Raw genomic sequence first — 15,956 nt, 5'->3', positions numbered from 1 at the left:
AGTCTAGTCTATAGTCTAGTCTATAGTCTAGTCTATAGTCTAGTCTATAGTCTAGTCTATAGTCTAGTCTATAGTCTAGTCTATAGTCTAGTCTATAGTCTAGTCTATAGTCTAGTCTATAGTCTAGTCTATAGTCTATAGTCTAGTCTAAAGTCTAGTCTATAGTCTAGTCTATAGTCTAGTCTACAGTCTAGTCTATAGTCTAGTCTATAGTCTAGTCTATAGTCTAGTCTATTCTATAGTCTATATGCACATTTGGCATATCTGAGCAGATTTTTAAATTTATTCGCTAAACACAAGATGGTTTGCTCATGTCTCTTTTACCTTTCCAAATTTTAAATATTCATTTTAAAATGGAATTTTATTTTAATAATAGTTTATAGCTTATATAATATTTATTTAATTTTCTTTGTGTTTAAAATTCTCATAAAACTTTTGTTTTTCATCTATATTTAACACAGGTCAAATTTAAAGTTCCCTTACCGCCTGGTGTAAACAGTGCCACATTGCTACCAAAATTAATACGAACCAAGGATGTCAAACAGTTACAGGACGGTAATTCACAACCTACAAAGCCAAAATTAACGGTAAGTCAATAATACTTTTAGACTGTCTATCTATCTGTCTACACGTGCTAGCCAGCCAACCAGCATTTAATTATATGTAAATGTATAAACAAAAGTTTTAACAAACTTTCCGTCATTAAATATTTATAACAATTAACAATTACAAATTATTTACATTATTATATATTTAGTGTATGTACTTTACATTTATTAAATACAAATTGTTAATAATTTACTAATAAGTATACATCATAACTGTAAATAACTGAGTTGCCAAATTGACTAACTGTGTAAGTTATTTTTTTAAGGAAATTTATTTTGAATTTGGAAATAAACTAGAAATTTAATACTTTCATCAATTAAATAAAGTTAACTAAAAAGTTTGTATTAAGGAAATTTAATTTCCTTTTGAAAGTGAAGTTAGTTTATTTGGCAAATAAACCATTTATATGCTTTGTACACAAATTGCGTGTTTATTTTTGAACAAAATTAAACCAGATATTTGGGATTTTTAAGTTGTTACTCGATGTCGAAAGAAAGTTTAATTTGGATTCATCAAAAAAATGTGCATAAATTCATATAAATTCGCGCGTGTAATAACAATAAAATCTAAAATATTTCCCATTTTTATACTCTTTATATGAATAATGTGTTTTTATACTTATTTTGTTTATTTTTTTTATTTTAGAAATGCCTAAACACTTTAGATCTCACATCGCTGGGTATTGGTTCGTGTTGTGGCACTGGCATGTATTTAGTTGCCGGTATGGTGGCCAAAAATATTGCCGGTCCTGGTGTGATAATTAGTTTTATTATTGCTGCAATAGCTAGTATTTTTTCAGGTAATTGTTATTAATGTATACTTTAGTCATTCTTTAGCAATTTACATCAGTGGTCGGTACAAAGAGATGGTTTTCTCACTGACATTTTATTTTAAAAATTAAAGATTACAGCTATCAAATGTAAAATTTTTAACCAATTCGTTTTTATTAACAAGTGTGTGCTAATTGCTTTTGGTTCTTATTAGCTATGAATGCCGACCACTGATTCTAATATACATTCACAACTTGGTCATGATGATGTTGCCATTTAACAGATTTGTAAAACTAGCTAAACTATTAACATAATGTAATGACAACTGTTTTGTCAGCGGATTGGCAATGTAAAAGTTGTTATTTTTAAAATGATTTTAAATTTTAAATGTTTTACAATAGAAATTATTCGTGATAGAATAATTTTTTTATTAGTTTTATTGCTACATGTTTCAAATGTACAAATATTGATTTGTTAACTAATACCATCTATTATTGTTCAATAATTGTTTTGTAATATATACTTTTAGGCGCCTGTTATGCTGAGTTTGGTGTGCGTGTACCACATACATCCGGTTCCGCGTATATGTATTCATATGTTGCCGTTGGCGAATTTGTTGCATTTATTATTGGTTGGAATATGATATTGGAATATTTAATAGGTATGTAATATAATTTTAATTTCTTTGTTATAAACATTTAATCTAGTTTAGATTTAATGAACATAACTCAAAAATCATTTAATAAGAAAAGAAAAGTCTGTTGGCTTAATTGGCAAGCTTAACATGTGCTCTGACTACTACTACATGTGCTCTGACTACTCCCGGGTATGTGATGTTTGATGAACTTCCCCTATCTCTGTGTGATTGCAATCCAGGGATAAAGATGTACTCCCAGTACCTTTAGTCTACCGGTACTATAAACTAGTGGTGCCAAATGCATTCTCGACCTTTTCTTGGAATAATTTGACCTGGCTTCGAACGAAAGAAACTATTTTATCTGTTATCACAGGAACCGGTAGCGCACAGGTAGAGTTTAAGACTTTGTCTTGTCAAGGATATTGGAGAGGTCCCTTCGGGGTGCATGTATAGGTACAGCTATTTCATCGGGTACCAAGGAAACCGGTAGTAAACCGGTAAAGTTTCGGACTTTGTCTTGTCCCGGTTATTTGAGAGATTGAAACCCAAAATCGAGGGAACAGAATGTTATTTAAAAGAGTAATGCACGGTGAAATCTATATTTAGGGATAAGTTCGGTGCTGTTGTCAAATATGGTCGGAAGTTACGCATCGGAACAGCAAGAGTAAGAGATTATGTACTCGAGTACTCGAAACATGTAAAAAAAATTTGTCACTTGTATGCTTTTTACAATGCACAATATTAAGTCTTCTCTAGATCACCCTGTGGTTGAAAAAGTACCACCGTGAAAATGGCCATACCATAGGGAAATATGTGTTCACTACATGAGCTCCACTTTTCAAGTCAATCTAAAACCAATGCTAGTTCTAGTCAGATCCATTAGAGATCAGATTTCTTTTAAATCTTCAAAATGCAATAGCAATTAGATCCTTAATGCTTTGAATAATGTTAATATATTCAAAACTGGGACTATAAGCAACTGAATACTAGAAATGCTTCGTCCTTCGGTCGGCTACCAAATAATTATGGAGAAATCGAGACTTTTATGGCCTTATTCATAACAATTTATCAAAGGTTTATAGGACAATTTTTTGTTCTATAAACCTTTGATAAGTTGTTATAAATGAGGCAGTTAGACTCTAACTCTGGTGTTTATAAAGTCAATAGTTTATTTTTGAATCTACCCAATATTAATCTATCAAAGCTTTACACTTCTGTAAAATAAGTACGAAATTTCTTCACAAATTACATTCACCACCAGTCTCCGCTGTGACAACAACTTAACGAAGAAGATCCATTTGAAGAAGATCCACAATGATTATCGATAGTCTACTGTAAAAACTGTATCACTTAGGTTTTCGTACATATAGTTAATCCATAATGGAGTCTTAGTTGCAACTGTTGTAACGAAGACCGACGATGAACTGATTCTTTGCTGTTATAGTTCTTGTTGTAATAGCTCAAACCATACAATAATCCAATTCGCGAGTCCTTCATCAAAGCCCATTCCTTAAAATTATGCTATTTTCACAGGGTTTGTTGATAAATCGATTGGAAAAAGTGGGAAATTAAGCACAACGTGAATAATGTGGGACCAGAGACATTATGTTTGTTGTTAATTATGCTATTTTCACAGGGTTTGTTTATAAATCAATTGGAAAAAGTGAGAAATCTAATATTTCCATGGTGTCATGAGGACACTGATCATTATCTGGCCATTCATTAAGGACAACGTGATTTATGTGGGACCAGAGACATTATATTTGTTGTTCCATTTGCTGCGTGTTTTTTCGTTAGTCTCATCTATAGACAATGGGTGGCCTCTAAGTACAATATTCATGTGATCTCCTACAAATGTTCAAAACTGCCTTATAGGAGGTTCGATCTAATAGGTCCAACACAAAACATCGTATATTCTTCTCGTATGCAAGAAGCTCCTTACTGATATGCCTCAGGGAAGCATCCAACTGTCCAACATCCAACATCCTAGGAGAAATTAGATGACAAGATGTCATTATGTTTCTTGTCTTACGGCAGCATTTTGGGAAGCATCCAACCGTGTGATGTTAAAGTTAGGATGACCCTTCAGTAGCATCCCAGGAGGAATTAGATGACAAGATGTCATTATGTTTCTTGTTTTACGGCAGCATTTTGGGAGCTTTGAACATTTCTCCACTGGGTATCAGTTAGTGAAGACATTTACATTGCATTATCAACAAGATTTTCTAATTAATGCGCCAAATGTTGGGAACCTTGTTCTTTGCCAGAGTTACTCGTTTTCATGATAAAAAGATTACGATACAACGATATCATTAAGGATGATCACAATGGTGCAAGGATTTAGGACTGAGAATCACACTTATAAAACCACAAATAGATCGAACTATCAATAATTCTGGACTCTCACTTTGAAAATAAACGCCATACTATTATCATCGTTCGATTACTTTAATCTTTATCTCTTATCATCATTTAACATTCAATTTTTAAATATTATAAAAAAAAATAATAAAACAAAAGTTTTAAGACATTCAACTAGCAGCACGTAGTTCGGTTGAGTAAAAAACAAGCCACATGCTGAATCAAAGTCTTCTTTCTTGTTGTTGTTCTCAACATTTCTTTTTAATTTGTTTTACAAACATTTCCATAGAAACTCGTACAAGATAATTTACAAAAAAGATTTATTTTTCTTTCGTAATACTTTTTTTTTCTTTGCAGGAACAAGTGCCTGTGCTTGTGCGTTAAGTTCAAGTTTTGATTCACTAACCGGCGGTGCCATATCAACAGCCATAGGCGATACTATTGGTACCATATTTGGTAAGATAAACATTTATTTGAATTTTAAATACCCCCAAACAACAAACAACACAAACACCTATCTACCCACACAAACATACAAATACTCAAGCCGACACAGATTGGTATTTAAGTGTAATTCCAAACATAATATTTAACATTATTTCATGTTGGATACAGGTAAACCACCTGATTTTATAGCCTTCGGCATTACACTCATAATGACAAGTGTACTGGCAATGGGTGCCAGTAAATCGGTGATATTTAATCATACTTTAAATGCCATAAATCTTGCAACCTGGGTGTTTGTTATGACTGCTGGCTTGTTTTATGTGGATACAAATACATGGACTGAACATCAAGGATTCTTGCCATACGGTTGGAGTGGGGTAAGTGTAATTACTTTCTTTGTTTGTTTATTTATTTATATGTATGTATAAATATGTAGTCAAGAACATGATTATCAAGAACGAAAAACATATTGAGGATTAATTTATTTATTTGTTTTTTGCATTGTTCTTTTTTTCCCCTGCTCTTTCTTTAATTTTTTCATGGGGTTGTTTCAGGTGTTTTCCGGTGCTGCCACATGTTTTTATGCATTTATTGGCTTCGATATTATAGCCACAACGGGTGAAGAAGCCCACAATCCTCAAAAAAGTATTCCAAAAGCAATAGTGGGTTCACTGTTTGTTGTTCTCTTGGCCTATGTTACAGTTAGTTTAGTTTTAACACTTGTCGTTCCCTACGATCACATCAATGCTGGTGCTGCTTTGGTGCAAATGTGGTCGTATGTCAATGCACCCAAATGCAGAGCCATTGTGGCAATTGGTGCAACAGCTGGTCTATCGGTGGCCATGTTCGGTTCGATGTTTCCAATGCCAAGAGTTATATATGCCATGGCTCAAGATGGTTTGATATTCAAGTGAGTTTATATACATATGTAGATCTTAAATCCTTAATAGGCCTTAAGCCTTTCATATTTTAATCAGCATTATTAACCCTTATTCAACAACCAATAAACATTAATTAAAACTAATTTCCAGACAACTTTCTCATCTATGGCAACGTACTAATGTACCTGGTTTAGCCACAATAGGAAGTGGTATTGCAGCCGCCTTAGTAGCACTATCCGTACGTCTAGAAATTCTAGTAGAAATGATGTCGATCGGAACTCTGCTCGCCTATACACTCGTATCCACATGTGTGCTAGTGCTGCGCTATCAACCACACAGTACTTCCCTAATCGAATTGTTACCAGCTCAACTACGCACACCCATAACGGCGGGCGCTGCCAACGATCCACACAAAACCACAGCTGAAGTTTTGGAAACGAATAAATTGACCATTAAACGTGTAACTCGAGGCATGTCCGATTCAGATGATTCCTTTATCGATGAAAGTCCCGAAGGTTATTTGGGCCGTGATGATCAATTTCTGGTGTCAGATCGTTCGGAAAATAAATTCTATGGTGCTGTACATGGTGCACCAACTGGTCCCACTGGACAGGCTACAGCCTTTGATACAATGGGTTTGAATTTCATATCGAGAAAAATACATGAATATTCATATCTGTGTCCTGGTTTCTTTCCCTGGATAAATCCCGGCCAGGCCACCACGGAAAGTGGTAAGATTTTTTAGATTAAGCTAATCTCTTATTGAAATGTTTTTTTAATCAAAATTTTACAATTTTAACCGAAAACAAATCTTGTTCAAAATTCTAAATTTCCGCATCCGCAGGCATGTATGTGACCAAACTTGTTGGCATCATGTTCGGTCTCATATTCTTCTTGGATCTATTTGCGGCCATTGGCTGGTCCGGTGGTTTCGCAGCATTCATTTATTTCATTTTATTTATCGGCATATTTGTGATATTATTAATTATCTCAAGACAACCACAAAATAGGTAAAGATTTTCAATTTCCTATAACTTATATGTATGTAACTATGATTTAGTATTTTAACATAACCGGGAGTTCAAAAAAAAACTAATAATATTTTCAAAATACTTTCGTATTTCGACTTTCATTCGTTCTCAGATATGCGCTTGCGTTCCTTACCCCTGGACTTCCATTTATTCCAGCGATTGCCATTGCAGTCAATATCTATTTAATATTTAAGTTAAGCATATTAACCTTAGTTAGATTTACCATTTGGATGTCACTGGGCTTCGTTATGTACTTTTATTATGGCATCACTCACAGTACCCTCGAACAGACAAGCGATGAAATGGAATTGAGAGTCGACAAGGATTATGTATGTTGTATATATATTTTAAATTAATATTATTATTAACAATTTTTTTATTGAATTCCATTTACAGAGCAAAAATGTCGAAGAGAAAGCTGTTTGGGATCAACCTTCCTATATGAACCAAAATCATGAACCCGTTTGGGCCAGTAAAGATAATACAAAAGAAAATACGACAAGTAAGTATGTTCGACCTACATAAGAAACCTATTTTGTAGATTTGTAGATATGCCTAATACCCATATGATGTAAACCTTACTTCTGGGAGAGTATTCAGTTAAAGCTTCTTATAATCCAATACGGTCTTAGATTTAATTCTATCACCTGATATCGCCCTATCTTCCTTCTGTCTGTCGGAAAATATATTTAGCCCTGTCGACGCCATATTTATTCTAATCCAATTTACACATTCCGTTATTGCTCGGACTTCTGCCTGGAAGCTTGCATTATTATTAGGTAGACGGTGGTAAATTTCTGTTTCTGGGTCTTCAATATTGAATCCCATAGCCATTTTGTCCCTCAATTTAGAGCCATCCGTGCAACAACGGACCAAGACATTATATCTGGGATCAGCGTTTCAAAGTTTCCGACATATTCTGTGTCTCGTATGAGATCAGGCACGTCCGATGGTTGTGTATAACCTTCCAATATGTTCAGTATACATTGATGACCGCTTTTGGCCAGTTCGCCTAAAGTAAAGAGCTGTTCAGCTGTAAGCGCCGCCTCATATCTTAAATATTTTTCAACGGGTCTAATATCTAGCAACGTGTCCAGAGCCTTGGTTGAAGTAGTACACATGGCACCACTTATACCCAAGCAGCATGCACGCTGAACTCCCTATAGTAGTTTGATATTACACTTTTTGACCAAAGCAGTCCACCAGATTATTGAAGCATAAGCTAGAATTGGTCGAATTACACTTTTATAAAGCCAATTTGTCATAGTAGGACTAAGGCCCCATTTCATGCCTATAGTTGTTGTTGATCCTATCCTCTATGTAGTGTCTATATTTCCGGTCAAGGATTACACCTAAGTACTTAACTTTGTCTGTCACCGGTAAGCCCAGAAAGCAGGGTTCAGAATACATAGAAATTTTTTCTTTTCCTGTGAAAAGACATTGAGGCCTCTCGGTTGAGCCCAGCTCAAGACCGTATTTAGAGCCTCCTCAGCTCTTCTACACAAGTAATATGGATCCTTTACCTTTAAAAGTAATACGACATGTCTAAGTCCTTTCTCGATTAGGTCCTTAGGAGGCTATTAATCGAGGTAACCCTGAGTAAAGGTAAAAAATACCACCGTGTGGTATACAGCGAAATTCCTCTTTCCTGATAGTTATAACGTACATCTCGCAGTTTATCCATCTGTTCCTTAGCAGTTACGGATTAACCGGTCAACATAAACCTGGTCTAAGGATTGGATAAGAGTATCAGTGTGCACGTTATTGAAGGCACCTTCGATGTCAATGCATACCGCCAGTGTATACAGTTTGCTTTCGAAGTATTCACCTATTTAGTGGATAACTTCGTTTAAAGCTGTTTCCACCGATCGTCCATTTACATAGGCATGCTGCTTTTTATTTAAGGTCTTTGTCTGGTATACTGCTTTTAACCATACTATCGAGTATCCGTTCCAAGGTTTTAAGAAAGGAGGATGTAAGACTTATCGGTCGTTAGGACTTAGGTGTCGCATAGCTATGTTTCCCTGGTTTGGGTATAAATATTACTCTTGCATACTGACATTTAACTGGGGTATATGTGACAGATGTACGGAAACCAGCCCCGCCCAAATATTTTGCGTTCAAATGCTTTATTACTTCAGAGGAAGAGACCCCAATAGACCTATCTAGTCTCATTAGTGGACTTTCCCTTTGTATATTCATGTTGAGAGGTGGATACAAAGAATTTCTCGATCGAGGTCCTTATGTAGATATTTGGTATGAGAAGTTTTACCCCCCTTTAGGAATAAAAATCACATTGCAGAGAGGAAGGTTTTTGTATATATTACGTAGCAATGGAACGAGATCTTCATGTATTAAGGATATGCAGGAATGATACCATCGGGAAAGGTCAAAGCCCGGCGAATGATGTCGTCATCTATCGGAAAAGTTTGTTGAACCGCGAAAGTAAGTGTTCAGGAGAAGCTCTAAGGTCTCGTGATTACCTCTGGTCCAACTGCAGTCCACTTTCTGTATGTTTCTAGGGACAGAAGAAAGCATTTCGCACAGAGTTCTTAATAAATTAACATTCGACTTATAAAGAGACCAGTTTATTGATATCTTAGGCATAACATATTCGTCTAATAGGAGAAGGTTTATCCTTGTTCAAGACTTTGGCGGATTATAAGCTCTCTACTTGGCAACACTAAGAGAACTTGCAATCCAGTTTGTAGCTAAATCTACATATATCACTCCTACACTATAATCGCTGATCAGAGGGAAGAATGGTGCTCAGAGACATTTTGTGCGTCTCCCAATTTGTCTTTCTTCTATTTAGAAATAGTTTAGAAACCTTTACCTGGATTACAATGTCAAGTCCAAGTAGAAGTGACCAGAGAAGCAACAGTCTTTGGAGACATTTTAACCTCTGATTAGTTCAATATAGGTAGTACTAATAATCGTTTTATCCAGCAGCTTATTTATGTTTGCCACAAAAAGATGTCCAGTACTCAATTCCAAATCAAAAATTTTCTAATACTGGAAAACACCGCGCACACCGCTAAACGCCTTTTTGTTCAACTATCAAATATCATCAGACATTCGTGATTTTTAACATACATAATTCCATTTACTATTTATAAAGTAGTGAACTTGGTAGCTTTCAAGAGTTATGGATTTTAAAGTTTTTAGGTGGATTATAGCAACGCCAACTTCATGGCCAAATTCTAAATAACATCGAGAATGTGAGAACAGTTCAATTTCACGTTCTAATAACTATTTTCCTTTAATTTTCCTTACAGAACCTCGCGCCAATCATTCCAACAAACCACAAGATAACTCCAATTCCACGAATACACACAATACAACAAGTGCAAGAAATCCTGCAATTGGTCAAACCAGCGGAAATACGGGAACATTTAGTATGTTTATCGATGAAACACAATTTCCAACGTGGGACGATTAAAACAGATGATAAATTTAAATAGTTTATAAGATTTTAGTTTATAACACAGTTTGGAGTGGAACCCCATACAAACAAACAAACCAACTAACTAAACAAAACGCAAATGTGAGAGCAATGCTTAGATTTACATACATATTTACACTACTGATTACATACTAACAAATTTCATTGGAAATAACAATATTTTAATTTTTTAGTTTAAAAAAAAAATCAGTTCAAAACAAATAATGAATTAAACTCAGAGAAAACCAGACTTATTATAAGCACTTTACATGATTTATGGTTGCTGCTACAAAATTTTTGTTAACTGCAACTAAGTGTAGCATTCCAAGTTGTGCTTTATGAAAATGTTTTCTCTGAGAAATAAAATTTATTTTCTAACTAAAAGCTAATATGTAAATAATCGTAATTAGTCTTTATTTATTTATTTATACATATTTATATATAGAATATATACATACACTTAAAAACATATAATATTATTTAAATATTATCTATATATATACACATACATAAAATATATAAATGGGTATGTACTACATATTATTTATTAATAATTAAAAAACCAAAAAAATGCGTACATACATACTTATAGAGAATTACAAGAAATTCGCAGAAAAAAAAACGCAAAATTAGTAATTTTTCAATTGACTCAAAATTATACAAATTTAAACAAAAACAAAAAAAGAATAAATTTAATAGTTATATATTATATAAAATTTTTAATATACATTAAAATTATGACTTAAAGTTATGTCTATATTAAGTCCCCCAGAGCAAAGTGTTATTAAATTCTTTAACTGGAAAAGTTAAAAAAAAAAAATGTTGAATTTTTATAACGAATTATAAAACTCAAGATTTCTTCTTTTGTTTCGAACCCTTGCTTCAAAGGAACTCTATGAGATCAATTCAAATGAGGAATATAAGTATTACAGTAATCTCTTAGATTCAATTGATTGTTTACTGTGCAAAAAAAACTCGGACTTTCGTAAACCGAACGTTTTAGTGGCATTTAAAAATTGTTTGCGAGTTGTTCAGTAACGTTCCATTATATAGCAAAAATCATCCTGGTAAAAGCCAATGCTGTTCAGGTTGCATTTGCAAAAACAGTCTGTGATCCTAGTGAAAATTTCTTCATTATGCTTAATTTTAATTTGTTAGAAGATGAAATTGTCTGATCTCTGAAATGCATCTTGTAATGATCCGAGGAGTAAACTGCATAGTTATGTGCCCTTCTAGCTTAAGAATCTCAGCGATGTTGCCCCATTTTAATGGATGCTCACATACATTGTGAAGCTATAAGTTGGAAATATGAAATCCGCACTCTATAACAGTGTGCAGCCCGGGTTTCGAATCAGTACAAACTTTAACCATAATAAGTAGTACTTTTTTTTGACTAATCCAGGGTCTACTCTATCGACAAATCCATGGTCTAGGCTATTGGCTAATTGTACATCAAGTCGGATGAAATACACCTAGGCCACCATCGGGCCTATTGTGCGCTCCCTTACCAGTGTCTCAGGTGGGAATTGAACCTACGACGTCCGGTGTAACAGACTAGAACACTAACCTAGTCTACCAATTAGTCTACTGACTAATCCAGGGTCTACTTTATTGACAAATCCATGGTCTAGGCTATTGGCTAGTTGTACACCAAATCCGATGAAATACACCTAGGCCACCATCGGACCTGTTGTGCGCTCCCTTACCATTGTCTCAGGTGGGAATTAAACCTACGATCTCCGATCTAACAGACTAGAATATTAACAAATCCATATTTTAGGCTATTAGCTAGTTGTACATCAAAACCGAAGAAATACACCTACGCAACCATCGCACAGTGAGACATTTGGCACTTTTAGAAAGACATTAATCAAATCTTAGTGATATTGAGTTCTAATTTTAGTTACAGTTAGGAAACAATTGCCTAAACGCTCCACATAATAATCAGCACGATAAGACTGCTGCCACGCCCATTTTTTACAAGTATATATTGAATAAAAATTTAATTTTTGGTCGCATATATCTCAAAACTTTTGCTATCGATTTTGAATTTTTATATATTTTTAGAAAGACAATTTTATACAGATTTAAATATTTGTTGCACAGTCTCTGCAAAAAGTTAATAAAACTCATTTTCCTATTTAATCACATTTTCAACGTTTATATACTGTTTGAAACGGGTTGGTATTATCCGATTTGTCTCAAATGCTCTGCATTGCAGGTTTAGTGCATGCTCTTCTATAATTTTTACAAACATGCTTTATATAACATCCCTAATAAATATTAGTGTTGTCACTTTTAGAAATTTTTCTCAAATTGTACAAATATTTGCATATAATTGAATAGAACATTAACAAAAGATTTATACTATTATTAAAATTTAAAATAATATGTAAATTCCGCGGTTGTTACAAAGAAAAAAATTAATTTATAATCAATGAATTTAACACTGGAAATAAACAGAAAATATCACTTTTTAAATAAAGCTGTGACCCCTGATTGGCTTAAGTAATTGTTTTTTAAAAGCAGTAATTGTGAGTTAATACATGGTGCCAAAGCCAAAAATTTATGTATTCCCCTAACGTGAGCTTACACATAATTTTAAAAAACATATTAAATCCTATAGGACACTCTAATTTTTTTGAATATCTCTGAAGATCGCAAAAGGTCGCAGCCAATTTTCATATATATGTCTCTATAGAAATTTTCCTATGCAAGGGTTTTAATTAGATAACTGCAATTGGCTGCAGTCATTAGATCTATTCCATTAAAAATTTAATTTTGAAATATATTTTTATTATTAATAGTATTTTTTCTTAGAGTTAAAAATAAAACCTTTAAAATTGTACTTTTGTCTAAAAAATCATTGCAGAATAATTCCGAAGTATTACATTATAATACACTGAAGAAACTATATAATTATCTGAAATATTTACCCAGATATACGCATTCAAAATTAATATGCCGCTTCAGGAATATTACAAGAAAATTATTTTATTTTTAAGAGGAGCAACTTTGAGCACCTATATTTCGGGTTAAAGGAACTCTGCAATATTTTTAGTTAGTTTTCTATAGTATATGGAATGTTTACTGTTAACCATAATAACAAGCAAGACAATTGGAAAGCGTTTATTTTTTTATTTTTGTCGTTCTAAAAGGCCAAATGTCTCACTGTGCAGTGGGCACTTGAAACGCCCAAGTTTAAGTTTATGTTATCGGGTCTAAAAGTAACTAACTGGTGATAAGTTTTAATCCGAACCTGATGGCTCTAATTCGTCTTACGTCACGTATTTCTATTGGAAACGAGAGCGGAGACCCTAGTCACTTTACTGCCAGCCAGTAATGTAGATGGTAGATATTCAATTCTTAAAATTTTCAAAATAATTAAAGAATTTTGCAAAAATCTTTAATTTTTTTTTAATTTTTAATAAAGAATTTCCATTTAAAGAATTTCTTAAACACTATTTAAATAAACTAAAGTTTACAAAAAAATAACAAAATATTAGTAAATAACAACTAGTTTAAATGTATTATAATTAAATTATAATGGGGACTGTAAAATACGAAAAAAAAGAATTCTACTAAAAAACATATTGTTTAAAAAGAAAATGTTGAAAACAAATTTAATATTATATTATAAATAAAAAAATATAAAAATTATATATATATATACAACAAAATACGCATAACAAAATAAAGCGATTAAAATTTTTTTCTTCTAACTTCTTATTATAAAAAATATAAAAAAATTAAACCAAAAAAAATTATTAATAAATCAAACATCTTACCATTTGTTAAAGTTATTATATTCTTATAATTATGATTATTATTATACGTTCTTACATGCAAAATATTAACAAAAAAGAAATACATATAAATATTAACATTTATTCATTAAATTTTTAAAAGAATTGTAAAATATTAAAACAACAACAAAACTAAACAAATTGCAAAATGCAGCACAAATAACTGGAATACTCACAGTTTGTTCAAATTTAAAAAAAAAATTGTCAAATAAAATTTTTATAAAAATAGTGGTTACACAATTTTGTTAGTCACTGTTTTATCACTATGTTTAAATCATTTAAAAAATTATTGTTTTCAATTTTAGAGCAAACTGTGAACATTTCCTATATATTTGTATATAAAAAGTTATTAATTTTATTTTCTTAAACATTTTATTTAGTCATGTCTAACTGTAAATTTTTTTCAAATATATATATATATTTATTAAGTATAAACTAATATTAAAATAACAACTAATATTTAAGTTTTTTTTCTTCTACTTTTTATTATAAAAACTATTTGTATATTTTTTCTATGTATTAAATTTTAAACAAATAAACCAAAGAAAACTTTAACCATTTGCTGTTATTTATTATACAAAATTTAATTAAAATTAAACCAAAACAAAAATAAATATTTTACATAATAAAATTTATATTAAAAGAAATTACAAACAAAACTATTTTATGCTAAATTAACAAATTGAAAAAAAAAAACAAAATGGAATTAATAAAACTTAAGCAACTTATACCAAAGAAAACAAACCAAATAAGAAAAAAAGTTAAAAAATAGTAATAATAATTAATATATTTTTTTTAATTATTATTATGTCAAAACCATAGAAAATATACCATAACCAAATAATTGTTAAAATATTTGACATTTTATTAATTTTTTGTCTCACATATAAGGGTGATAATATAAAGACATTTTAATTTTATTAATTTGTTTATTATATTTTTAATGAAACTTTTTTTAATTTACATTTTAAACTTTTAATTTTTCAAAAAAATTTCATTCATAAATTATTTCCATCCATGATTTTAACCGTTAACTGTGACAACTGCTCATATTTCCGTTATTAATAGATCTATTTTGCTGATTTTAAATTGCAAACATTTCGAAAGCATTTCTAATAGAATTACACAGGCCGACAAATGTTTAAGCCAGAGACCAAAGAATACTTTTCTAAAAGATTGAGCCTATATATAGTTCGGAGGGTATTATGCTTCGTAAATATTGTTTATAACGAAAATATTGGATCAAAAACTACCTGAGGATAATCAACTCGTATTCAGTGCCGCTCAATCCATTAGAAAAGTATTCTTTGGTCTCTGGATTAAAAATTTATCGGCTTGATATCAAACTTTCGGACATGATATCTCCAATCTCAGATGTGTTTGAGAAAATCAGAATCGGATTCAGCGCGGCTCTATCCTTTAGAAAAGTATAACTTGGTCTGTGTTATTTCGTCCTTTGGACGAAAAATGTAATACCATAAATCTTGCTATAAGTGTGGCAAGATCACTATACTACTGGATATTCTCTCATTCGAAACATATATAGGATACGAAACCACACTCACAGAAGCCTCCTAAGAATAAATAAAACCGAGGATGGATCTTAGTTAACCTACAATCTTGCAGATACAACTATAAAAAATTTGACCAACGTATTCAGGCGAAAGTAGCATGTGAAGAGGACAGTGAAATGCTTTAACACAATCTCCAATTATCTTGGGATCGATGCTACTTCTGATATTTCAACACCCAGAAAGACTGACTTAAGAATTGAAAGAACTATGACCAAAAAACTGAGTTTCTTAACATTGAGCAATAATTCCTAGCATAGATCACTAAGAAGGTTTTACCACCAATATTTTTCATGAAAACGAGAGCACAATATGTCCCAAAGAAAATTTGAGTAAAATCGGCCCAAAATTATGACCCAACCTTAGCTGTGTCAGATGTTTCTGCTATAGGCGGTGGA

The 15,956-nt window shown here is 32.1% G+C and overlaps 1 protein-coding gene across 2 annotated transcripts in view; it reads left to right on the top strand.

Moving 5' to 3' along the window:
- Positions 1 to 13,749, top strand: part of LOC119601429 (high affinity cationic amino acid transporter 1) — a 65,336-nt gene extending 51,587 nt beyond the window's left edge. For both annotated transcript variants that reach the window (XM_037952365.1, XM_037952364.1), the window contains exons 3-13: positions 462 to 587; positions 1,255 to 1,408; positions 1,909 to 2,040; positions 4,735 to 4,833; positions 4,993 to 5,201; positions 5,379 to 5,734; positions 5,856 to 6,436; positions 6,550 to 6,715; positions 6,849 to 7,065; positions 7,133 to 7,238; positions 10,015 to 13,749. In XM_037952365.1, coding sequence (XP_037808293.1) covers positions 462 to 587; positions 1,255 to 1,408; positions 1,909 to 2,040; positions 4,735 to 4,833; positions 4,993 to 5,201; positions 5,379 to 5,734; positions 5,856 to 6,436; positions 6,550 to 6,715; positions 6,849 to 7,065; positions 7,133 to 7,238; positions 10,015 to 10,178 — 2,310 coding nt within the window. In that variant the 3' untranslated portion in view covers positions 10,179 to 13,749. The remainder of the gene's footprint in view (positions 1 to 461; positions 588 to 1,254; positions 1,409 to 1,908; positions 2,041 to 4,734; positions 4,834 to 4,992; positions 5,202 to 5,378; positions 5,735 to 5,855; positions 6,437 to 6,549; positions 6,716 to 6,848; positions 7,066 to 7,132; positions 7,239 to 10,014) is intronic.
- Positions 13,750 to 15,956: the final 2,207 nt, after the last annotated feature.

The sequence above is a fragment of the Lucilia sericata genome, unplaced genomic scaffold (assembly GCF_015586225.1).
Source record: "Lucilia sericata isolate MDLA Ls3-8-SP2 unplaced genomic scaffold, ASM1558622v1 Contig000161F_arrow, whole genome shotgun sequence".
Lineage (NCBI taxonomy): Eukaryota > Metazoa > Arthropoda > Insecta > Diptera > Calliphoridae > Lucilia > Lucilia sericata.
This window is presented reverse-complemented; position numbering and strand designations above follow the sequence as displayed.